The 26,809-nt window shown below is 40.8% G+C and overlaps 1 protein-coding gene across 1 annotated transcript in view; it reads right to left on the bottom strand.

Moving 5' to 3' along the window:
* Positions 1–2,007: 2,007 nt before the first annotated feature.
* Positions 2,008–26,809, bottom strand: part of IPO8 (importin 8) — a 73,295-nt gene continuing 48,493 nt past the window's right edge. Inside the window, exons 16-25 of the mRNA XM_090043365.1 lie at positions 26,541–26,666; positions 24,640–24,706; positions 23,847–23,972; positions 23,257–23,354; positions 22,428–22,523; positions 20,740–20,960; positions 10,413–10,618; positions 8,613–8,837; positions 6,827–6,943; positions 2,008–5,212 (exon numbers count right to left, since the gene is read on the bottom strand). Coding sequence (XP_089899491.1) covers positions 5,115–5,212; positions 6,827–6,943; positions 8,613–8,837; positions 10,413–10,618; positions 20,740–20,960; positions 22,428–22,523; positions 23,257–23,354; positions 23,847–23,972; positions 24,640–24,706; positions 26,541–26,666 — 1,380 coding nt within the window. The 3' untranslated portion in view covers positions 2,008–5,114. The remainder of the gene's footprint in view (positions 5,213–6,826; positions 6,944–8,612; positions 8,838–10,412; positions 10,619–20,739; positions 20,961–22,427; positions 22,524–23,256; positions 23,355–23,846; positions 23,973–24,639; positions 24,707–26,540; positions 26,667–26,809) is intronic.

The following is a 26,809-nucleotide window of genomic DNA, read 5'->3' as shown; positions in this document are numbered from 1 at the left end:
GTAGCCTCTCCATGTTGTCCACATTCCTCCTGAAGTGCGGTGCTCAGAACTGGACACAGTACTCCAGCTGTGGCCTGACCAGTGCCACAGAGGGGGAGGATCACCTCCTTGGATCTGCTCGAGATGCATCTGTGGATGCATGATAAGGTACGGTTGGCCTTCCTGACTGCATCCCCGCACTGCCGGCTTGTTCATCTTGGCATCAATGACTACTCCAAGATCCTTTTCTGCCTCTGCAATGGCAAGAAGGGAGTTCCCCAGCCTGTAGGTATGGTGCTGGTTCTTCCTCCCCAGGTACATCACCTTGCACTTGTCAGTGTTGAATCCCATCCTGTTCTCATCCACCCACCCCTGTGACCTGTCTAGGTCCAATTGTAGCCTATTCCTTCCTTCTAGCGTGCCCACATCCCCCCACATCTTAGTCATCAGCAAATTTGAACAAGGTGCTTTTTACCCCCTTGTCCAGGTCACTGATGAAGATGTTGAACAGTGCCCTGGGGGACCGAGCCCTGCAGAACCCCACTGCCCACATCAGTCCAGGTCAAAAATAACCCATCCACCACCACTCTCTGGGTGCGGCCCTCCAGCCAGTTGGCAAGCCATTTGACTGTGTGGATGCCAACACCACAGTCCCCCAGTTTTTTAATGAGAACGGGGTGAGAGACAGTGTCGAAGGCCTTCTGAAAGTCCTGAAAGACTATGTTCACTGCTACCCCGGCATCTAAGGATTTGGTGACCTGATTGTAGAAGGCCACCAGGTTGGTCTGACAGGACCTGCCTCTATTAAACCCGTATTGGTTGCCCCTAAGCATAATCTCCCCTGCTGGCCCCTCGTGGACATGCGCCAGAATAATTCTCTCAAAAAGCTTACTTATTTTTACTTTGTTTTACTTGTTTCTGTTCCAGATTAATTCCTGGTCATGCATAAGTTCCCACTTAGGGAGACTGGCCTCTCTTGCAATTAGGACTCTGTACTCTGGTAAGTACACTCTTACCTCAACTTTTAGAAAAGATAAATTCAAGGAGAGAGAAGACACATCTCCAAGTACATTTTGGGATCTGTAACACCTGTCCATATTAGGAACTAACTATGGTAGCACTGTTTCTCTCATGCTACAGTCAAGGAGGGTATCAATATGTTTGTATTGTCTGTGTTTGACAAAGGAGAGGTCTGGCTCTAGAAACAGACACTCATGATCAGACAGCTGCACAAGACCCACAGCTATAATCTTTTAAGACTTTGTTTTATGTTGTTGTTTTTTAACCTTTCTACCCAATCAGAACACCCTCTGAGGCTGAAGGTTTGATGGAAGATACCAGACAGAGCACTAAGGAGGCATGCTGTCCAGGATTCTTCAAGCTAACAAGGGCCTCAAGGCACTTGTAGGGCTCAAGAATCCTGCAGTCCTCATATCTGCTGTTGTCTGTTAATAGTTTATGTAATCCATCAGTCCACCAAACAGACTGAACATTTCCACATGGACAAATGGTAAACTCTAAAGGAGTAACTCCTTTAGCTCTATAGTTCTCTCACCAGAAAAGCCCTTTTCCTTCTGAAGGAAAAAATGTCACATTGTCACTCTGTATTGTATTGTTGACATGTTTTGTCTCAGACTTGGCTATAACATGTCAATTTTAATCAGACTGTGGACTCGTTTTCTCCAGTCAAATATTCTGTTTTTTTTCCTGGAGCTAGTCATTATAGTAATAGGTTTTGCTTTGGTGTGATAGCAGACCATGTTCTTCCCCTTCCAGAGAAAAGACACCAGAGTAAAAAGAGAAAACCAAAACTTCTGGTGAGTCTGATTTTCCTTTTAAGAATAACAGAACAGCATTTGAAATTCAACACCCAGGACCAGTTAATTTTATCTGGAAAAAAAGAAGCTTATCATATAAATTAACACTTGCTAGAATTACCTACACAAAGCTAATTTAATACATAAGCTCCCATGGCATCCATATAATCACTTTCACACATCAGTGAGCATGGGCACAGGGCAGTACAAGTTACTGGTTATCAGCCTTTGTTTTATTTTACAATACATTCATAAGTCTCTGCATTTTCAAAGAGAATTAGATCATGCTCAGTTCACTGTTGCTGTTGCTGGTATCTGATATTTCGTGGTTACCTTGGCTTCAAAGACAGGTCCCTTTAACACAGTACAAACTGGACACAACTCAGGAAAAGCCCCAGACTCCTTTACCTACTATGATCATCTATAAATGTACACATATCATGTTAAAACAGAATCACATGTAAAGGGGGAGGCTAAAGGCCCCATACATCATCTTCAATGAAATCCCTTTTCAAAAAAGGAATAAAATAATTAATGTTTGCTTTTGCCAAGGGAAACATTTGCTCATGAATCTCTTGGGAAAGGGAGAGCTATTAACCCTTTTCATGCACTGTCCCCTAAGACATCGCCTCTGACCCAAACTGTGAAATAGGCAGCAAAGATTCCAGACACCACACTGCAGATCAAAACCCACTGAAAGAAACATCTGGATGAAATTTCCTTGGCATTTCATTTCAAAAGTATACAAGAAGCAGAGTTTGGGAGCAACCAGGGTTTAAGTGGGTGGACATAAAGATGCCACTTATGCAAGAGTAGATTTCTGCCTGAACATATTACTTCTTAAAAGCTAGCTTGGGACTATGCCAGTGTTTGAATTAGCTTTTCCCCCCTGTGTTCTGGCGGGGAGAGGGCTTGAAGAAAATTTCCCTTACGATCTACCGTTTTATAAATAAACAAAGAATTATACTTGCCTAATCCCTACTGAGGGGAAAGACGCTTTTGTTGTCTATTGTGGGTAGGGAAATCAATGCCATCCACTTCTGAAGAATGTTTTTAAAATTTGTGAAGAATGTTCTAGCTTCCATGGTTTCAAAGAAATGCAGATTAAATTGAACCTAGAGTGATGTAAAACTGTCCTAACACTGAAAATAGACATTTTCAGGCGACAAATGATGTAAGTGCCTGATTATTAAAAAAGGATCAAGCATCTGTCATCTGATAATGAAGCCTTTTTAAGGATCTCATATTGATCAGTAAAAAAAATTGTCACTTTTGAAGATTCACACTGCCATAGCTTTCAAACTTTTCTCATGCTTTAGCAAAGGAAAAACATGTCAAAAAGTCAGCAATTTTCATAGCTGCTATTCAGAAATCTGGATACAGTAGTGAAAAACTGAAAAGATTCAAGTTATTTTTACTTGGCAGCTGCTTTGAAAAGTCTGTAAAAGCTGGAGCAGAGATCAGCTCTGGAGTGAACCTAACACAAGGCTCAGGAATGGGTAAAGTAGTAGAGGACCTTCTACCCCACTGTAGTAAAGATTTGGGGGCAGAAGAGAGAATGCTCTTTTTCCAGCAGCCAGGTAAGAGAGGGCTTCAGATTTATCAGACATCTACAGCCTAGAGGTTAGCATAGAAGATGAATGCTGTGAACAGGATCCAAGCCTGGCACCTTCTCACCCACTGCAATAGCAGAAGTTGTGGTGAAAGGGGAAGGAGGGGCCAAGTTTTTTCACACAGGCATCATTCCCAACAGAAGGCTCATCAACTCTACGTGTTAGTCTCTGGTTAACAGTTGTCTGGTAAATATTTTTGGGCCCTGAACAAATGAACATGCACAAAGACACAAAATCTGAACTAAAGATTCTATTGCCAATCCTCATTTTAAAATGCTTAACCATTTTAAGTAACACTATCATTTCACCTTGTTAACTCCTTAGTCAGAGCAAAGGGGGTTCTATGCAAATCAATATTTACTTGGTGTCTGGTTAAAGACAAGTTTTGCAAACAAATAAACAAACACCCAGTTATACATTCCGAATATATGAGACTAATCTTTTAAACTCAAAAAAATTACAGGTGACCAAATATCAACACAGGGTAGGAAGGGCCACATGGAATGTAGAGCAGAAATTTACATATACAAGAGTAAGGATTTGAGGGGTTTCCCCCACTCCATTAAGATAAAATATTGCTCTAAATGTTTTGGACTCTATTTGTTCAGTACTACAGCTGGAATGATGAGTTACTAAAAAAACTAAAAGGAATTTCCAGGATCCCCAAATAGTTCATGTGACCAGACTCTGGAATAGACTCCCAGTGGACACCTACCCTCGAGATCTTCAAAGGAGACTGGATACTCACCTTGCTGGGGTTATTTGACCCCAGCAGTCTTTCCTGCCCAGATTAGGCGGGGCTGGACCCAATGATCTCACATGGTCCCTTCCAGCCCTAAACATCTATGAATCTGTGCGAATCTGTAAAGCTTGGTATTTAGCAAGAAACCTGAAACTACAAAGGTGTCCAGCAGAACATCTACTTGCAAAGGCTTGATCATTGACACCATTTGTGAAGATGGAAGTTAGTATCAGTGCTGGTTTGGGATCAGAATCTGCAAGGTCATGAGTGTCATTACAACTCAAAATGGCAGCAGGCAGGTTTCAAGGACACGGGCTGAGTTGGAGGCTAATGGAAATAATTTAAGAAGATTGTAGAAGATCTGCATATTAATAAGAACCCTTGACACCACCAGTGTATGTTTTACACTTCCCAAAGACACTTCCCAACACAAAGTTTTGCATCAAATAGGGAAGCTGATATGACTTTTTTTGAATCCAGCAATGTGTATGCCACTGACATATAACTAAGTCATGTAATAAAAGGCAGATAACCGGAAAACATGAAACAAAGGCTTACAGTGTATCTAGAAATGTCCTTACACTTAAAAAATTACAATGCGCTTTAAAATTCATTTGTTCAGGCAATCCATGTACAACAGAAGGCACTGTTATCCATATGAATCCAGCAATTCTGCACGGCAAAAACCTGAGAAGTGCAACTCAATTAGATTCAACTGGGCCCCTCCCAGTCATTCAGTTTCCTTGAGGACAGGACGCTTTCTTTTCAGTCCATCAAATTAAAAAAAAAAAACACCACAAGAATTTGTACATTACAGTAGCTGGTTAGAAAGAGCATTCTGGTGGGGGAAGTGCACCACTGTATCCCAGGGAGCCTTCTGCAGCATAACATTACCCTCCCCTAACCACTCAGAATAAGAATGCAATGATGAGACCCTTCCCACAGTCCTTTACAGCTTCTCCTTCAGTTGCCACCAGGAGCACTTCCACCAAAGTTAAATGATGGGATGAGTCCTTTGTTGTCAAATGTGTAGCCACTTTGTTGTTCTATAGTCTTACTCTCTAAAATTGACAGAAAGAAAAAGAAGATATAAAAGTGGTTTGTGTGGGGCAAATCTCTCTCTTCTACACAGCCCTGCTCAGAAGAAGAAGATTATGAATCAAACTCTCTCTGCTGCCAAAAAAGCTTCAGTCTTAGCATGCAGTTGCAGTAATAAAAAATATAATCTACTACTACAATTTAACATATAAACACAGACATGTAGGTCTAAAACAGAGACTGAGAGATGACTTAATTGTAGCATAACTATACATGACATTACTCTGCACGAGAATTTATTTCCAGCAATGCAGGTCTCTTTTTTGTCTATTTATTATGAATAAGTACTTTTAGTGGCAAAACATTAAATGCATTAAATATACTATGGTTTATTGTACTCTTGAACACAGGGATGGCTAACAGTTTCTGACAGCCTTAATCGACTCTCCACTTAAACAATTTGAATCTGAAAATCTAGCTCAGACCCTATTTAAAGAGTTCCATCTGCCAGAGAGGAGTCAACCGATTGAAAGAATATAGATGAACCTGCCTCAGACAGGGGGTTGGATTTTTTTAAAATTTAAATCATATTTTCTTATTTAATCATATTTTTTATTTTTAAGATACTTTAAAAATAAACTTATATAAAGATATTTTTAATTTATGATACATTAAAGCTCAAAGATATTATCATGGAATACGGATAATAACTTCTAATTATATATTGTTTGAGACAATATATTCTTGAAACCTTTTTAGAAGTTTTATAAATAGGTCACCAACAAGCCATGGGCCGTATCAGGGGCCCAATATTATGGGGTTCCCAAAGGCTCCTCTATAGATTAGTAAAAATCAGAGAAAACCACTCTACCCAATGCGACTTAATGCTCAGTTTAGAAGATCCCATTAAGCATCTCTGTAATGCTTAGTTTCAGTTCTCAAACTGTGGATTTGTGTCTCCAAAGATCATAGACAGACAAGGTACTTTGTCTAGATGTGATATCTTTTATTGGACCAACTAAATAGTTGGAAAAATTGTTCTTTGCAAGGTTTTGGACACACATGCCCTTCTTCAGACAGAGGGAGAGTTTGTTGTCTCCAGAGATAACATCATTGCTGACAGCAGTATATGGAGATGAGAAACAACAGACCTGATTACCCACTGATCAGCCTTCTTGTCTCTTTGCAAGCTTGTGTACACACAGTCAAGCCCTTACCTTTCTCTAAAAGTGCAAAGTTTCAAGAAGTTAAATGAATAAAGAATATCAAACAACAGAAATGTTTTTGTAGAAAACAATTAAATTGAGGCATCCTGACCAGTGATTTAAACTGTGGTTTAAATCATGATTTAAACTGTGGTTTAGATCATGATTTAAATTTGATTTAAATCAAATCCACTCTGCTAGAGGTCCCTTCCAGCCCCAATTTTCTACGATTCTAACACAACCTCAGAGCAGAGGGACAGCATGGGAATACACATAATTTAGAGTTAAGTTTTACTTAAGACCCAGGCTCAACAGTATATATAGACGCATGTTATATAGTGCATGCATATGCATCTTATATAATTGTAACACTTCTATATGCAGTCCTGGAGTTCCTACAACACATAAAATAGCCCCAGAAATATGACTGACCTGCTGCACTTCGCCGCTGTTCTGCCAGTGTATAAATTTCTTGAAGCTGTTTCTTCTGATCATCGCTAAGTGGTGCTGTTAGTGAATGGTACCATGCTGCATCCCGGCTCTGCACCGCTGTCAAAAGAAGGAGTGGATGTAGAGTGATTACCGATTTGGAGATTTGGCTCCATTTGGCGGCTGAATTTCTGAATCCGAATCGGGAGACCCATTAAAAGGTCTCCGATTCGATTTGGAGAGATATGAAGATTCAGATCGGCCAGGGATTAGGATAGGCCCCAGCTCCCAGACAGCGTGCAGCGCCCTGGCGAGCTGCACTGCGTCCACGCCATGGCAGCTGCTGCGTTGCACAGGGGGGGTTCTGCCATGAGCCCTCAGAGGCCCTGATCCCTGCTGCTGCAGCCAGTGTGTTGGGGGCTTTTTTTTCCTTTTCTTTTTTTAAGTGCTGGGTAGCTGGGCTGGGCAGGGGATGGGACCAGGCAGGGCAGTCAAGGGGGCTTCTCTTGCGGTTCCCCCCACCCAGGCAGAGGCAGGCACAGCTGGAGGAGCCACAGGAGAACCTGCAACTGCCCAGCTGTGCCTGCCTCTCCCCAGCAGATACGAACCTCAGAATCAGTGCCGAATCTCTGATTCTGATTTGGCTGAATCGAATGGGAACAGTGATTCAAATCACCAAATTGAATCACTGTCCTCTGAATCAGCTGAATCCAAATCTGAATTGAATACTTTCCTATTCGCACAGGCCTAATTACCAGCCTACACTTCAGAAGAACATAAGAAGAGAGAGACAGGAAGAAGAAAATCATAAATAAAGATAACTGTGGGTGCATCTACATGACTACGATGATGTAGCATCCACAGGCAAAACCTGTGATGCCACAGCTATGTTTCAGTAGTGACGCACTCCCCCCTATTATAATGTATCGCTATGGTGAAGTAGTGCTTAAAAATAACCGTGCATGAGGAAGTACTAACCTTTAGTACTTTCAAAAGGGAATACTAAAAAATGGCGCAGTAACAAGACCATAGCGGCATGTGTACACATGCTTTGCATGTTAAAAAAGGACCCGTGTCTCAACACAGGTTAACATCCCTGTCAGCTTCTTACAACATAAATGAAGGTGGTTTGTTTCTCAGAGGGGTCAAGTCTGAGGAGCTCTTTATTAAGCACGTGCTTTCCTGCAATAAGAAATTAATGCGCTTCAATCTGTGTCCAATATTCATAGTCCAGTACAATTCTATGGTGAGAATGCAAGTATTTCATTTAAGAGACTCTTTTCAAAATTAAAAATTACTGTAGTTTTAGAACTTAGGCAAAGGAGAAACACTGTTTTCTTAGGGTACTGACTGAAGCATCCAGCTATACTCTACTTAAAGCACATTTTTAAATAGATTAGGGCCATTCACTTACATTTTTTTCCAAAGTTGTGAGAGAAAACATGACAGTCTCATTTTCACTTAGAACTTTAGTTGGATGTCTACAGATCACTGAACGTTCCCCTCAGTATTCACTACCCAAAGACTCCAGGGTTACATTAGAAAAAGAGAGTTAGAAAGCAAAGCTGACTAGCAGAAAGTCTGATTATTTTTCAGATATCTAAGCTAAGGGACATTCAAATAGGAATGACAGCTTAAATGATGAAGAAAACATGCAAACAAGCTCATCAGTTATTTTCAGTCTGGGTAATCTAAGACGTTACATTAACGTAAGTAAGGCTTTTACAAAATGTTTAACACAAAGATGCCTCTATACTGGTTTATGATAGTAGAGTTGGAATGTACATACTTAATAGTGCTTGTGTAAAAAACTGATATTCATCTACGCCATTCTCAAGGTCAAGAGGGGTACTGAATCCTTCTAGAGCAGTCTCTTCTAATGCATCTTCATCCCAATCGTCATCGTCATCCTCATCATCAGCTTCATCCCCTCCTCCGCCACCACCTCCTCCATGATTCTCCTGCATTGCCTGGCCCACTTCATTGGTCTCCTCTTCATCACTTGGGATCTCTTCTGTAAATAGGTTAATGTGTTGGGTTTTTTAAAATAATGCTTACATGAATTACATAAACATTAAGAAACAAAATATGTCTGAAGGGGCCATACTTAAAAGAGAGAAAAGAAAAACTGGACAAAGAGGTTCTGCATGGTATTTTATACAATTTTAAAGTTACCTTTTTTACTAATAATGCCTGAGAATTCTGAAACCTAAAAACTGTTCTTATAAGAGAATTATTTTGTGCCTATGAGAGTGTTCAGGAACTTGAGACTTTTAACAGGTTTCCTTTTTGATATTAATAAAATTGTATTTAACTGTCATTTTACTGTTTAGTAAATACAGTAAATAAAGATTCACATGGATTTTATAAACAGATATCAGGTAGAGAGAGAAAAAAATGCCCATCAAATTTATTACCTAACCTTCACAGTGCTTCTTTAATTGCACATTCACTCAGTTTTGATAACCTAAAAATGTTATATGAACATAAGCAAGGATTTTACAAAATAATTAACTCAAAAGAGCCGCTTTACTGGTTCACCATATGAGACCATTATATCCACAAGAATGTATGTATTTAATAGTGCTTATGAAAAAAATGGATATTCATCTGTATCATTCTCAAGCTTGAGAGGAGTGTTGTAGGGTTTTAAATAGTTAATTTAAGTGCATAACTCAGGACTACCATGTCCTGCACTATGATTCCAAATATTGCTAACTGACTTAAGATAACATTTTTAGACATAACTGAAGCTGAAAGCATGTTTCTCTTTTGTCAGCTGGACAAAATATGTTGTGTTGGCAATGGGGAGAATGATTTGGAAGGCAAATTACAAAGCACAGCGGTTAGGAGCACACAGCCAGCAAAAACAACTATGTAGTTACCATACTGAATTCCTGAGCTGCAATAAAAGGAGGCAGCTCAACTGCAGCACAATCATGTCTGCAGTGGTTACTGTCTAAATACAATTCAGTGTAACCCTTCCTAACCTGAGGAGCTAGGTATAGCAAATTACACATATCCACAAATATCTGTCATGTTAATCTTCCTCAGGAGCAAATTCTCTCAGTTTCATGTTTCCCCATCCTAGTATCCCTGGTTATCTCAATCTCTGCCTTGCCAATCTATTCACTGCTTGTGCCAGCCTCCATCTGGGAGGAAGGACTCCTTAGAGATCCCTTCCGAGTCCATTAACCTTACTCTTTAAACAGCTGAAGAGGAGGCTACTGGGAACTGTTTCTTTCCAGGGACCAAGAATATTGTTACTATAGCACTACCAAATTCCTGCTGGCCTGCGAGTGAAAAGCTAGGTCTCTCTTGCATACCGGTGTACAAAGCAGGTCCCCTAGTTCTGCAACTTTTATTTTGAAAATAATACTGCTCTTTCTGGAAAGTTGCACATATATATTCAGAAAAGGCTTTGGCATTAACATTAGGAGTACGGATCAATTCAAAAGAGGATACATCCAGGAAACCAAGCCATAGATAATCCAGGAGACTAGCTAAAGGCTTACAATGAATGGCAATTTCACATGCCCTTTAAATTAAATCCAGACAAAATACACTATGTGAAAAGGAGAGATTTTACCATTGTCTTCTGCAATGTGCTTTTCATCTTTAGCATGCTCTTCAGGTACTGTGACCTCGCGTGATGCGCACACTTGCTTTAATCCCAGAAATAAGAGAAGGATTGAAGGAACAATCTGAGCAGCCACAGCATCTACTGCAGGGGGCCGGTTTTGCAACTCCATTAGGATGCTCAGGCCTATTATACACATCTTCCTGTCATGGAGTCTAAAATATGAAAATATAAAATATAAGAAAACAGATGGCCTTAATACGGATATACAGATAAGAGAAGCAGTACTGGACTGTACAGCTTAGACCTATTTAAGCCAGTGGTGCTCAATGTTTTGCATGCTGTGGGGCTGGTCTACAGGCTTAATCAGGCCCCACACACCAGGACTGGACCCCACACAGCCTCAGCTGGTCCCTGCATACTGGGGTCAGGCCCTAGTGCCCTGTGCTGTCCCCATATGCCCAGATTGAGCCCATATAACCCTGCGTGCCTGATCAAGCACACAAGGTCGTGGTCTGCAAGGCTCCCCATGATCCAGGGGCTGGATCTGACCTGCAGGCCAGGTGTTGAGCACCCTGGGCTTAAGCTACAGACGAAGAGAAAAAATGAGTATGAACTGGCCACGAATCATTTTAGGCTGGAAATTAGAAGGTTTTTAATTCTCAGAACAGCAGGGTTAAAGCAGCCTTCCAACAGTGCAGGCAAAACATCTAACCACTTTTAAGATGGAGCTTGATAAGTTTACAAAATGGAGTATAAGACATGGTTGCCTGCAACAGAAAGGAACTGGATTCAATGACCCAGAAGGTCCCTAACATGTCTATGTTCCTATGTATTAATCTACAGTTCCAAAATACATAATTTCCCTATCTAGTAAAATTGGGTGCCCACCTCTCAAGCCCTGGCCACCTTCTTACAGCCATTGAATACTATTTCTGAACACAAAGAAATGTAATGCTAGATAAATATGTTTTAATGACAATGTAACTTATCTGCCTTTTAATAAAACACACAATATAAATCATCATCATTAAACAGAACTAGAAAACTAATGTGAATTGGTTAGATAAGAAGTGTCACATGGAGACTGAAAACTGATAAAAAAAGACTATTAAACAAAGAACAACAATAGACAGCAAGATACTGATTTAGGAAATGCTGTCAATGGAGTGCCATAAGGTCTGACTTTATTAACAGTCCATAAGAATGGCTAAAATAAATTTGTGCCATGAAGCTGAACGATATTACAAAACCCAATGAGATCAGAGAAACAAATCAGTGGTAATACTGAATAGCTCCTGTTAGCTGCATGATCATCCTAAAATTATTTTCAGCAGGTAGAAAGTGGCGATCATCCATGACTTTGGCAGAAACTTTTGCTAGCATTACAGGTTTTTTTGAAAAAATGGAAGGATGTGTGTGAAGTCCGGGGAAACTAGATATGCATTTGAACCAATGGTGCAATTCATCTTACAGGTGAACAAGCATTTTACCCACCATTAAAAAAGATTCAATTTCATATTCCATCAAAGCTGTAACATGCCATGGTATTAAGTTATAATAGGCATCAAACAATACACGTAGTTATGGAATTTGCAGAGATATGATACATTAAGTGCTTACACAAAACTGGGGATTTTATTATGTTTCTTACTTTGCTAGTCCTATTAGGGCTTAGTGAAGCAGTTCCATTCTCTGAGTGGTAGTAAATAGCAATAAACTATTTAAAGAGAGCAAGCACTGTATTATGACCACACTAGCCTATCCAATAGAAAGCAAAGTCAACCAGCATATCAAGTTATGTGTTTTGCCTTTTTGGGTTTGGTCATTTCCCTTCATTATCATCCTTGAGAAATTTACTAAGCTGAAAAGAAAGGTGAAGAGTGTCCTCTAGCTTCTAACTTTTAGAATTTTCATCTCAAAAAAAAAAAAAAAAAGGAATGCAGGCTAGAGGTGACATTAAGAAGACAGCTGGACTCCTGGGGTTTATTTCCAACTTGTAACCAGAAAAAGTCATCTGGCCACTCAGCACCTCAGTTCACCCATCACTAGCACACATTTACCACCATACCCTTTATAACATTCAGAATGTTGCAAGCCGTCATATTTGCAAAGCCCCAGCTCATTAGATTAAAAAGCGCAGATAGTGCATGTAAATTAAGTACAGGTTAGACAAACCTATGTCTAAGATCATTTAGAGAGGGATGTTTCTTGAAAGACTGGACCAGATAACCTCCCCAAGTCCCTTCTAGCTATATTTCTGTATGGGCAAGGGAATTTCTTCTGTTAATTTTAGTATCGGTGCACCAAAGCAGTAACTGTCATGTTGCACTGTATTTTATAACATGCTTTAATGCTTTAAAGTCATACAATGTCAATTTTAAAATGCAAGACAGAAAACAAACAAAGATGCATACAAACTATAGTAAATAGTGTCTTTCCTTCTTTCTGGACAGCAAATGAGAATACAGGACTCAAATACTGCCGAGAGGACTCAAGTACTGCCATTTGCAATGGATTTATTATTAGGAGTCCAGATGATTTCCCAAATACCAATGGCTTCTGCTCTCAAGCGTTTAAACAAGTAGCTGCAAGAATAGCTGCATGCTCTTGAAATCTATTGTCTTTTTGGTGGGCTCAGAAGGATAATAGAGACATCAATGTTCACACCTTTAGTGACCTTGGGGCCAGAGGAAGAGGTCTTTCTGTCTCCTGTCTGCACAGACAATTGGCATGTTGCTTAAATTTAAAGTTCGGTACTCTGCTATGCTAAGGTAATACCAAAAGGGCCAGAAAAACTGAAAAAAACCAAACAAGCCGGTTTATAGTAGGTATGGAAGGATGGTCCAGGCTTCTGCCATTTTCCCCTGAAGAGACCACCTCATTTTAACAAACTTGCCTTTTGCGTGAGGGAACCTGAACACAATTTCCTCCAGTGTTTGTGACTGTTGACCCTGAATTGGTTGCTTGGCTACATGAAACAGTCTTCCTTACTATTCATGTACTCTGCTTGCTGCTTCAACAGCACTCAGGCCAAACCAGTGAAGACAGAAACTCTTATCTTCACATCAGCACAACACACTATCGCTTTTAACAAGCTGTGTGTGGTCTTCCTTATCAGCAAGTCCGTCTGTAGCAAAAACACTTGATCTAGTAACAGACAAAAAGAGCTTAAGGATCTTTTCTACTTTAAACTGAGTACCAGGTAATTCAAAAGAAAATCACTAAGCTTTTCCTGTACTAGTCAGATGTGTCCCTTTGTGCTAAGGAAGAAGATGGTTTCAGTCACACCAATTCATTTTCTTTCTGAGCTGTAGATAACTAGCCATTTCCTTCAGGCTACAGAGGTGAAACCAGCTCTGGTTTCTTATAGCAGAACTTATGCTAAAGAAATACAGAGTATTCATATTTAAAGTATTATGGATGGATTAAACATAGTTTCTTTTGAAAAATTCAACTGGAATTTTAGCACTGACTTCAGTAAAACTAGGATTTCACATGACACTAACTTCTTAATCAACAACTAAACCTTCCTATTCAGCCCATGGAGAATTCACTTATTTAATGATCATTTTCAAAACGAGCTTGCCTTCCTTTTCACTGTAGAGTCTATAGAAGAATCTTTAATGTCAGAGTAAACCCTGGTCCTACAGAAATGTCTCATTCAAATTTCAGGGCATCAAGGAAAAGGCGACATAATGCAACACAAACCGTTCTACAGGTTCTCTCAGCCCCAAGCCCTTGCTCAATCTTACATCATTCTCGAATACAGCTTTCAATCCAAATGAATACAAGGTAGTAAAACTATAATTATTTACACACTCAAGCCTATATCGTATCTACTCAAATCCAAGATAGTTTTTGTCCCCAGTCAGCATATGGGGGGCGGGAAAAGGCTCATCTTGGGATTCAAGTACCTGCATGGGGCAGGCACTGGTTCACTTCCAGCTTTGGCTCCAGACTCAGAGCTGAACCTGGAGCTGAGTCTTCTTGCCCTAGGCCAGAATGGCTCATCTGGTGGGGGAGGAGGCTCAGTACTGGAAGGAGTGTAAGGGACACTGTGGGGGTAGGGGTGGACCTGCAGCCTGTCTGCCCCATGTCTATGTCTACATGCTCATCCCATGCCCCCAACCCCTTTACCCTCTGCTTGGTACCTCCAACCCCAACCAGGTCTGGAGCTGCTGCTGTTTCTCCCTGGCTAGGCCAGGGCCACGTTGCTGCTGACTGCCTTGGAAGAGCAGAGCCGTAGCAGAAGGTGAGGGAAGGCAGAAACATTAGGGGGGCGGGACAGGCAGCAGGGGTCAGACATGGGGGGGCAGGGGGGAGACAGACAGGGACTAGGGAGGCAGAGGGTGAGGGCAGGCTGAAGTGGGGAAGATGGGGGTGGGGAGGCAAAGAATGAGGGGTAGGCTACAGAGGGTAGCAGGGGGTGTCGGAGGTAGGGAACTGGGAGTAGGTACAGACAAAGAGAAGTAGGCATCAGGGAGGACAGGCACAGAATTGGGGAGATGAGGGACAGGGGTCTAGCCCCTTACCCTTGTTTCTGTTTTCCCCTCCACAGCAGTGCAGGGAATGAATTTCAGATAATCTTCCACTAATTTTCCATGTATAGAACTTAGGGTTGGGTATTTCACTGGTCATACAATTGGTCAAAAATTGTAAAAAATTGCCAGTGGGTTCAAATAATACACAGGAAGAGCATAAATTCCCCATTCTCTTCTGTCCTACTAGCGAGCAGACATGGAAGAAGGGATGCGACATGCACTGCAGAGACCAACTGGCGGCTTCGGGAATGGTATCTTCAGGCGGGCTTTGGCTTCTTTGACAACAACCTGCACATCACGACGAGAGACATGCTCGGGTGGGATGGGCTCCACCTTTCCCCTAAAGGTAAGTGTGTGTTCTCTTATAGGTTGGCGGATCTCCTCCGGTGGGCTTTAAACTAGGCTCATCGGGGGAAGGGGAAGATGAGGGCGGGGGAAGCCTTGGACCGCCAAACCAAGCAGTACCCACAAGTACAGCCCAGCCTAGACCAACGAGCAGAACATATACACAGGTAAGCAACAATGGCCAGGGCAATGCTGTGATTAGGGGGCCAGTGCACACATCCTCAGGAGGCCTCAAATGCCTCTACACAAACGCTCGTAGCATGGAAACAAGCAGGAGGAATTTACCCTCCTGCTAGCTGACACCAACCCAGACATAGTGGGGATCACTGAAATGTGGTGGGACCCAACGCAAGACTGGGCGGTGAATATCAAGGGCTATAGGCTGTACAGGAGGGACAGGACAGGGAGGAAAGGTGGGGGTGTGGTGCTCTACATTAAGGAGGAATACACATCCTCATTGAGTAGCACTGAGTCAGAGGAGGGGCACACGGAAGTGCTCTGGGTTCGAACACAAGGCAGTTGAGGGGAAAGAGGCTTAACGGTGGGGGTCTACTACAGACCACCCAACCAAGGGGAGGAGCTAGACCAGGAATTCTTAAGTCAGCTCATAGAGGTAGTTAGGTCAAAGGACATGGTTGGTCATCATGGGTGACCTGAACTTTCCAGACATCGGCTGGGAAGAGCAGTCAGCCAGGTCTGACTGCTCACATACGTTCCTAGCCCAAATGCAGGACCTCCATCTAACCCAGAAAGTGCACAGCCCCACCAGGGGGGAGGCCTTGTTGGACCTAGTGCTGGCCACGGGTGGTGACCTGGTGAGGGGGCTGCAGGTACTCGACCATCTGGGCGACAGCGATCATCGCCTGCTGGAAATCACCATCCAGCTCAAGGGGGCAAAGGCCTGCAGCAAGGCAGCAGCCCTAGATTTCAGAAGGGCGGACTTCAACGAGCTAAGGAGAATAGTCGGGGAAGCACTGAGGTCCCGGAGGGGAGGGGAGCCAGGTGTCCAAGAAGAGCAGTTGCTCCTTAAGGAGACAATCCTCCAAGCCCAAAGGGAGGTAATCCCAACACGTATCAAAGGGGGCAGGAGGGCACACAAGCCCCCATGGCTCACCAAAAGCATCCGGGAACATCTCCTAGCTAAAAGGGAGACACACCCAATGGAAGGGAGGGGCCATCACCAGGGAGGATTATACTGCAGTTGCTCGGGGATGCAGGGGGGCAGTCAGGAAGGCAAGGCGGAGATGGAACTGGAACTAGCTTCCCGGATCAAGGACAAGAAGAAGTCCTTTTTTAAATACATAGGGGGCAAAAAGAAGGTTCTGGGTAATGTGGGGCCCCTGCAGGACACGCTGGGAAATTTGGTCATCACACCAGATGACAAAGCTAACCTATTTAATGACTTCTTTGCCTTCATTTTCCTGAGCAGGGACCCGATCCGCCCCCCTCCACTAGGCCCCCCTCAGGCCCTAGGGGAGGCACACCTAGGCCAAGGGTCAGTGAGGATCTAGTCAGGGAACTTCTGAAGGGACTGGACATAGTTAAATCAGCTGGTCCAGACAATCTGCACCCCAGAGTGCTGAGGGAATTAGCTGAGGTCATTGCGGGACCCCGGCACAGCTTTACGAGCACTCGTGGTGCTCTGGGGTGGTGCCAGAGGACTGGAAGAGGGCCAATGCAGTTCCTGTCTTCAAAAAGGGGAGGAAGGAGGACCTGGGAAACTACAGGCCAGTTAGTCTTATCGTGATCCTGGGTAAGCTTTTTGAGAAAATTATTCTGGCACAGGTCCATGAGGGGCCAGCGGGGGAGATTATGTTTAGGGGCAACCAACACGGGTTCAATAGAGGCAGGTCCTGTCAGACCAACCCAGTGGCCTTCTACGACCAGGTCACCAAATCCTTAGATGCAGGGGTAGCAATGGACATAGTCTTTCTGGACTTCTGGAAGGCCTTTGACACTGTCTCTCACCCCATTCTCATTAAAAAACTGGGGGACTGTGGTGTTGACACCTACACAGTCAAAAAGGTCACCAACTGGCTGGAGGGCCATACCCAGAGAGTGGTGGTGGACTAGTCATTTTCAACCTGGAAGGACGTGGGCAGTGGGGTTCCCCAGGGCTCGGTCCTCGGGCCCACACTGTTCAATATCTTTGTCAGTGACTTGGACGAGGGGGTAAAAAGCACACTGTTCAAATTTGCTGATGACACTAAGATGTGGGGGATGTGGGCACACTAGAAGGAAGGCACAGGCTACAATTGGACCTAGACATGTTAAAGGGCTGGGTGGATGAGAATAGGATGGGATTCAACACTGAGAAGTGCAAGGTGACGCACCTGGGGAGGAAGAACCAGCAGCATACCTACAGGCTGGGGAACTCCCTTCTTGTCAGTGCAGAGGCAGACAAGGATCTTGGAGTCATCATTGATGCCCAGAAGAACATGGGTCGACAGTGCGGGAACGTGGTCAGGAAGGCCAACCATACCTTGTCATGCATCCACAAATGCATCTCAAGCAAGTTCAAGGAGGTGATCCACCCCCTCTACGTGACACTGATCAGGCCACAGCTGGAATACTGCATCCAGTTCTGGGCGCTGCATTTTAAGAGGGATGTGGACAACATGGAGAGGGTCCAGAGGAGGGCCACTCGCATGATCGGGGGCAGCAGGGCAGGCCCTATGAGGAGAGGCTATGGGACCTGAACCTGTTCAGTCTCCACAAGAGAAGACTGAGGGGGGATCTAGTGGCCTGTTACAAAGTAGTCAGAGGGGACCAGCAGGCATTGGAGGAGTCCCTGTTCCCCCGAGCACTACCAGGAGTTACTAGGAATATTGGTCACAAGCTGGCAGAGGGTAAATTCAGATTAGACATCAGGAGACACTACTTCACTGTCAGGGCGGCTAGGATCTGGAACCAACTTCCAAGCAAACTGGTGCTGGCTCCTACCCTGTGGGTCTTTAACACAAGGCTAGACAATCACCTTGCTGGGGTTGTTTGACCCTATTACTCTTTCCTGTCATGGCAGGGGTCGGACTTGATGATCTGCTCAGGTCCCTTCTGACCCTACCAACTATGAAACTATGAAATTTTCCATTAAAAATGTGTTAAAAAAACTACAAAATTGTAATTTTCTTGTAAAATTGCTATAACCTTTGACTGGTCAAAAAATATGCAGTGAATTGACAATATTTGACCCGTCAACTGACCGGCTTGCCAAGCCTAATAGAATATAATAATTTTTATTTATTTATTTATTTGGGGCGGGGGCGGATCTTAAATTCAAAGACATCTTGATTCAGGAAAATATGGTAATATAGGGGTAATATCTCACATTCATACAAACCTCATGATGCATTCTAATCCATCTACCCCAGTGTTATTGAGGGCAACTCTACCAAAATGGGTGTCCAAAGACGAACATTTAGTGAATGTGTGGTCCGATCATCACATAGCTGTGCTGCAAATTTCAGAAACAGAGGCCACGGACAGATTAAAGTGCTCCAAGCTCCCCTCGAATCTGGAATGCTTCAAATTCAGCGCCTCATAGGCATGTGCCTATGACGGACCCCTGCTGCCTGTCCCCTCTGGAGAATCCCTGCATTCCTCTTGTGGCCTCCATTCTCCAAAGCTCATCAAGGACACCCAAGTGCACAGGAGAGCACCCATTGGCTATTCATCACACTGTCCTGGAGGACCGAGCATCCCCCCTGATATGGTCCAAGGAGCGTACAGACATCTCAAGAAGCACTTCAAAAGGTAGTGCTTTAAAGAGGTTTTTTAGGATTATCATTTCTGAAGCACTTTGGCCATTTTATAAGTGTTTCTTCAGTCAAGAACATTCATATATTCGCTGTTTGTAGTGCCAGAAGGGGTTTGAAATATTTGAAATCTTATGTTTGCCCAGGGCCAGAGATGATTTTTAAGGAAGCAACAAAAGCTTCCTGAACTCTGTGGATCTAACCTGAATAATGCTTGACAGGACCTCATACAGTTGGTCTTCTCAAAGTCCATCTAAATGATTATCCTTTAGACCCTATCTAAAAGATAGGATTATCTAACCCTTACCCTATCTGCAAGTATCACTAGTACAGGAAAATTCCTGAAAGGACTTGTCCTGGAAAGGTAATATGATAATTACATCATTAGCATCAAATCATAATTTAAGTATCAGGACTGAGAAAGAATTCTAGGAGTTGAACAGGCTGATTCAAAAGAAATTCTGCTAAAATCCTGGGTAGAAATTCAGGGAAAGGACTAAATTAATTTACTTCTGTATAATACCATGTAAGGTGAACGAATCAAAATAACCTGAATTCATCTGACCTCTAAGTTAGAATTATGGCTACTAGAAGGCAGTCTTCATAGATAGATTACATGTTAAGGGTCACTAGGCACCTATGAGACTATTAAGCCTATTGATGCTTTGCCGAGTTCTCAAATAGGCAGGGGCTCCTAAACTGGAGGAAGTAAGTATGAGAGCCTTAAGAAATCTCGGATTTTAGATTTCTGCAATTACTAGAATAAGAAAATGTTACCGTCTTCATAAGGAGGGTGATACGCACACTGGCTTCTTGTTAAAATATAATGTTCTAACTGACTGGAAGGAAGGATGTGAGGCATTTCAGCATGTAATGGAATTCAGATTCTTGACTTTTCAGGTAACCAATGAGCACAGAACAATGCCCCAGTGCATACAAGATTGCTGATGTCACAAACCTATGAAGGCAGCTGATGGAGGAGAAAAGAGTTTGCAAGATTGTGGGGGGTGGGACCGAATAGGTGCTAATGTAGGAAAAAACAGACCTACATGGAGCAGTTTTAAAATAGAGCTTTTAAAAATTTAGAAATGAAAAAAAATTGTATAATCACTTCATATATTAGGGAGAAAACCAATCATTTGTCTGACATACTGTTGGACAGCTCTATATTTCTGCAATTATTCTCAGTACATCATGGGATCTTTCTTAGAGGAAAATGGTCTATAATATACAGGAACTTGGGGAAGGATAACATCCTTAAGATATGGAAAAATGATTAAATTGAAGAGAGTTAACAGGAATCAGGGATTTATCACAGAGCAGATGATGTATGGTAATTTTGTGTGTCTGTACTTACCCCGTCTGTCAAAGTTAAACCAAAGCAAACTTACATGGAATAGTTCCCTGGCCCTTGTCTGTTCATTTTAATAATGGTTCATCTGTAACATAAGTGTCTAATGCCACTAAACACTCACTCTTCCAGAAAGCTAGCACACAACTCAACAGAAAAGAAAAAGCTAAATACATGCATGTCACTTTAAACTCCCCTACAGCATTACTATTATTTAAACTGAGTTTGGGAATTTAATCTCTTGGATCTACATAACGCAGGTCTCAAAACAACCTTGCAAGTCAGCCTCCAAGAAATTGTAAGCAAGGACTTTTTAAGAAACCCGCCCCCCAGATACTTGCCCAAGAAAACAATCAGTGTCGTTCATCCATTGGTTTATAAACTGCGCAGTGATAGGCTCAGGGTTGTGCGGAAATCTGATGTTCTCTAATGTGTGCAGAAGTAGGTCAGGGTTGTAATAAAGAGCAGCTATGGCAACCTGGAGACACATGGTACGAAGCTCACTTGTCTTAACTCCTCGGGTTAGCCGCTCTAGTACAGCTTCTACAAAGAGTGGGATGCACTGGGAACATAATTAGCAGAGGAAAACAAACAAAACATTAAAATGCTACCAGGTTGTACAACAGATTAAATGCACTTATTAGTCTCAGAACTGCTGAAAAGAAGAGGGTCTAAAATTCTGTTACTGTGCAACTCATGACAGTGTGATATATACATTCCTTGCTATAAACACATCTTATATTCCTGTTTTTACATTAATACAACTTCCCCAAAACAACTAACATGTGGGACTGCATAAAAGGACTACTAGCACAAAAAGTGAATATTGTGGACAGTTTGGTAGAATTTCTTTTCGTGTATATAGAAGCTTTCAGAAAGGATTCAAACAGTTTCTTGATTTTTAACCAAATCAAAAATGTATGTGTACTATACTATGCACATACATAATCCTCAGTAGGAAATATTAACCTTATTCAAATAAATACAAGAGTGTGCGCATTTGCATGTCTGAATAATGAAACAAACAGGCAATATTTCAAAGTGTAAGCTTGTACTGCATCTTAAATACGGAATAGAGATCAATATCTGGACAGATAAGGTTTTTTTTTTTTTTACAAGCATTTTAACTGACACAAACACAGAGCTCTTGCACGTATAACTTTGCTGCCACACATTTAATATAATGCAAAGTCATATAACTGACTTCTAACCCTTTCAGACTTCTCTTTAAAAAGTTCTCAAGGATGTATTTTCCCTTCAGTTTCTCCAAATTTATACAATGCCACTCCATCACTTTCAATTAAATTAACTCCAGAATTACCCTTTGAAGTCAAGAGACCTTCACACAGGCACAAACAGGTAAATCTGCTAGTGCTTTGTAGGGCTTAAGTTTTATATAGGAGTAGAGAACAGATTTTAGCCTTTATTGTGAAAAAAACACTATTCCAAATAGCACCTAAAAAGTCCTTCACAAAGTTAGAAAATTTGTTGTGATAGTTCTCACAGCTTCCATAATCCCATCATACTGCAAATGTAAGGGTATACATTTCACAATGTACACAGCTATCAAACATATACTATTAATATTCAAAAAGATTGAGTTCATACTGCTGCGAGAAACAACTCCAGTGATCTGATTTGTATGATTAAATTCTCAATTACATCAGAATATTGCCACCATCTGTTCAGCACTGAATGAGAAATTCTACCAGGAGAAAACAGAAAATGACAACACTACACAAGGCATTAGCCCTTCATTGTTTCACATTAATCTCGTTTTCTTGCTTTTTCACCATGCCTTTATCACCTCCTCAAAAACTAATTAAAAAATTCTTCCAAACCGATTTACATTTTTGCACTAGCCTTTGTGCAGGAGTACAATTCCATTTAGAAGATTTGCTTTCCTACATTTGTTCTTTATTCCTACATTTTATTTCCAGCAAGCTCTTTTGTTTGACTGCCTTTTATCAAAACATGTACACAATATCACAAATTTATAAGAGAAGAGAAGCTGTTTGCAGTACTTTACCTGGTCAATACCCCTCCCTTTGCACTGAAGGACAATTACTTCTAAAAGTTTGGCTGCATGACATTCTGCATCTTCTCCTGCATCTCCAGTTAATACCTAACAAGAAGGATGACAATTCAGTCCACTTATAGCAAGTACAATCTGTCATGGAAATATAAATGCAGATATACATATATATCAACACACATACTGTATTTTGAGGGGGAAAGGTAACAAACCACACTTAAGCGGCACAAAGGTGCTGGGTGACTGAAAATGTGACTTCAACTTTGCACAGTTTTTACCATGACAGGCTACTGTACAGTGTTATTAGGTCAATGCGCAGTAAGCATCTCATGTAGATGCGCCCAATTCTTGTCAATTTTCCATTACAGTTGTCTTGGTGTTTTTACTATTTTGAGATAAATGTTATTTTGGAAGCTAACATCTTTGAAATTCTTTGATATTTGATGTTTTCCACATTGCATTTTTTTTGGCCATATAATTCTGGTGACAGATTAACAGTCTTAAAATGTAAAGTTCTATTTAAAAAAAAAAAACAGGTTCAATTTATGCAACAAAATGGCAAGTTTTTTGTACAATCATTAATCCATGTTTCAAGGCTGAAAGAATAAATATAATTTTCTCATCAATTTAATCCTTAACCCACTCTGAGTGCCATTTATGATTGCGGAAGTGGTTTGCTGTGATGCTCCAACAGGAACTGAGATGAGACTAAATTTAATTTAGACAGAACAGGCACCAATTAACAAGCCTGTCACTGTTCTGTTTTAAACATCTGATTTTAAATATCAGTGATGAGCACCACAATAACAAATACAAGTCTTACCTTTTTACACATAGTGTAAATTATTTCTAAATGTTTTGGATTAGACAGTAAAGTATCGGTGTCAATGGTCACATAATTGTGTAAGAGAGGCATCATATCTAAAAAAAAGAAATAAAAAATGATGTAAAATACCATCCCCAGAGCCTTTTAACCATTCAGATCTTAACCCTGCAATGGGATCTGTTCCTGCAGACTCTTGAGAAGAGCTGGAACCCCACCAACTCTGCGTAAGTCTGTGTATACTGCCACAATGGCAGCCTTATAACACCGAGACAAAAAAAAATTAAAACGGTCATAATTACATTTTAACTGATGCACTTATAGTTTTGTGAGAAACTCTGCATGTTTACATTTCCTTTGAACGGTAGACACACTACAATAACCTAGTAAGACTGGCATATTTGGCCATGTTTCCCCAAGCTAAGAATACTCGTGTTAGCTTACTGTGCTATGTTAAAGTTTATAGCATGGCACAAGCACATGTTCACTTTAGATTCATTCAGACTAAACAGAAATGATTCCAGAAGGCAGTGGTTGGGGCCTGCACTCCCAAATTGTTAAAATACATTAAATTTCGTAAACAGTCATACCTGCAAAGTACTCAAAACAATCCTGCTGGAAAACTTCATATAACACACCTAAAAGCTGCCACATCTGGAGGGAAATCATCTGGCATGTCAAGCTGTATGCCAGAGAGAGAATTTCTTCATAAAATTCTGGAGAGGAGAAACAATACTTTCTCAGACATATGAGTCACACAGCTTCAGAAAGGTAAGGTGATATGCAGAAAGAATGAACAAAGATGTTCCAAAGGAGAGGCCTCATATTGCAAAGAACAACTGGTTTCTCACTACTTATATACACTGGGAAAAAAAATGTATTATCAGTTTACTAAAGAAATTGCTTCCAAACCATTTTATTTCAAGTTAAAATGGAAGTTATGTTGCTTTCATTCTCTCAACTTTTGTTTTTATCTAATGGCTTTGTCATAAAACTTTGAAGCTTTTTAATGTAAGGGGCTGGTAGGAAAGTAGATATAATCATAGGTCATGGCCCTTTAAAATTTTCAGTCAAGTTAAAATTATACACAGAAATAAATTCCATATTCTTCCATTTGACCTCTACTGCTCAATAAACTAGCTAGCTAACAATTTACTGTAGTAATTCAGGAACATGAAAGAAGGAGAGGAAGAGAGATAAATCAGAACTGAAAATATGTTTCCTTTGGTCCCAAGAGAAGTAGTTCAGTCAAAGTATGGCTGAGAGCACTGGACAAGAAAACATTACATTTCTTGCTATATTAGATTTAAGAATATTTCACTGATAGTTTTCCTGTCAAATAAACAAACTGGATACATGTTCAAAGCCAGTTTCTGAAGATACCTATTACGTGTTTCTGCAAAACGAGGCCAATGATCTGTAAGCATATGCTCTCCAGCTGTTGAGTTATCTGAAATAAAAATATAAGACAATTATTTTAAAAATCCAGAACCAAAACAACCTGATCTATCCACTTGAATTATTCATCTTAAGTGAGAAGTTGCTTAAAGAAAATTTTCCATCTCACTTTGAGTGCTGGTTTAAATATTATAAGAATGTTACAAAAACAACATTAGATTGTGAATAATTATCCAATTCTTTGAAAAATCAGATTGTCTCTAAATCATCCTTATTTATTTTTAAGATTGGGTTATTATTTTAATATTTCCAAACAATTGGTTGCTGCCAATATACCAGCTAAGACTCCAGCACATGGGAGGAGCATGCCTGCTCTCAGACACTGGGCTGTTGAGAAAGGATGATGTTATTGCTGCACCATGTTCCTGCCTCTGGGCAACACCCTGTGCAACAGAATATTTTCAGATATAAGAGAATACTGAATAATGATGTTGAGGAGCAAAGATTTTGCTGTGAGGTTTGACTGTGAGTAGGTAATTTATTGGGCATTCCTTGTTACTGCACAGGAAGATTGTACTTAGGGGTAGAACCAAGTCACAAGAGACAAATCTATTTAAGTCTAAATAAAACTAGCAAACTTGAACATTTTATTTCATTAACAGTGTCATTCAACAAGGGATCATTCCTTCATGGTCCTAAACTCTCAATCTCAAACAATTCTTACATGCTAATATGTTCATAAGTAAAAGAGAATGTATATTTGGTGAGAAACAAATTTAGGCAAGTTTTGTGGAAAAGTACAATGAGAGCTAAGGTAGTAAGTGTGATATTTTTAGTTGTGCCTTGCACAACAGAAAAACGAGTTGTTACATTTTCACAAAATACATTTAAAACAATTGTCTACTAAAGTAAATTCTGAACCATAAAAATATACCGTTTCAGGTTATCACAGCTCATGCTTACCTGTTTTAGCTATCAATTTCTGAGGGGGGTTTTCAAAAAATGAAAAGATCTTTTGTAAAGTGTTAAACATACTCTGAATTCTAGAGCAATTGTAGCATACAAACAAGTATTTTTTAGATTTTTTTTGTCAAGATATTTAAGTATTTCTATTTAACTGTTTAAAAAAGAATATCCCTCATAAAAAGATACCTACTTCATACTTGTGATGAAAACATCTTACTGTAATCAAGGAAGCAGAACAAATTAGGACAATGCACCTTTATCTATAGTGCCAGTTGAGCTAAGAATCACAGACTGTTCAATACCAGATAAGTTACTGACCTCTTTCTTACTTCGATCAACCTGTTATAAAATCAAAAACAAGTAGAGCCTTGCTAAAAACCAGATGGCAACACTCAGCTGTGCTGTACTGAGTAATGAAATTAGGGAGGAAAGTTCCTCCTGCATATGGCTCATGAATACGCAAAGTTTAAACATGTCCTGTTTAATGTAACACAGCAATCAATTCCTATCAATTCCATCCAAAAAAACTGTTGCGTTAAGCAGGAAAGCCTGATTTATCATTGCCAACAATTAACCTTACTGCAGTTAATGAGAATTATGACTTATTAGCAGAGAAGAATTCAGCTTTATAAAGGATTTTATAGCAGTCTGCAACAATATTCTAGAATTATATTTGGTGTAACGAAGGCTAAAGTGCTATTGGCTCAGAAATGTCAATACTCTCTTACAGATGAGTATGGCACAAATGAGAAATTACATTTTACACAGAGCTTTAAATTCAAGTTTATTAAGAATGGATCACTTGATTGTAATTAATACATGCTTATTTCAGGTGTAACAATTTAATATATAAAACAGCATGCTATGATGATTCAAAGGTGGGGAAAAAAGATTTCATACATAACTGGGAAAAATCTCACCTCTTTGTGATCTTCCACAACTGTTAGGATAGTGTCAATTGTGTGTAAAATTCCCATGGCCATAACTGTTTTGTCCTCCACCTCCTCATATTCTTCACTTTGAAGAACCTTACCAAATATCTCAGCCTGAAAAAATGAGTAGAAAATTTAAGTAGACTGCCAGATCTTCTAGAGGCATCTAATATTTCCAACTGTCCATATATAAAAACAAGCAGAAGTACCCTTTGACAGCTTATGAAAAGGCTGCAGTGCCTTCAGGTTATTAAAGT

The sequence above is a fragment of the Crocodylus siamensis genome, chromosome 4 (assembly GCF_052110815.1).
Source record: "Crocodylus siamensis isolate JL-2025a chromosome 4, ASM5211081v1, whole genome shotgun sequence".
NCBI classification, from domain to species: Eukaryota; Metazoa; Chordata; order Crocodylia; family Crocodylidae; genus Crocodylus; species Crocodylus siamensis.
Note: the sequence above shows the minus strand (reverse complement) of the source record. Positions and strands in the feature narration are given on the sequence as shown.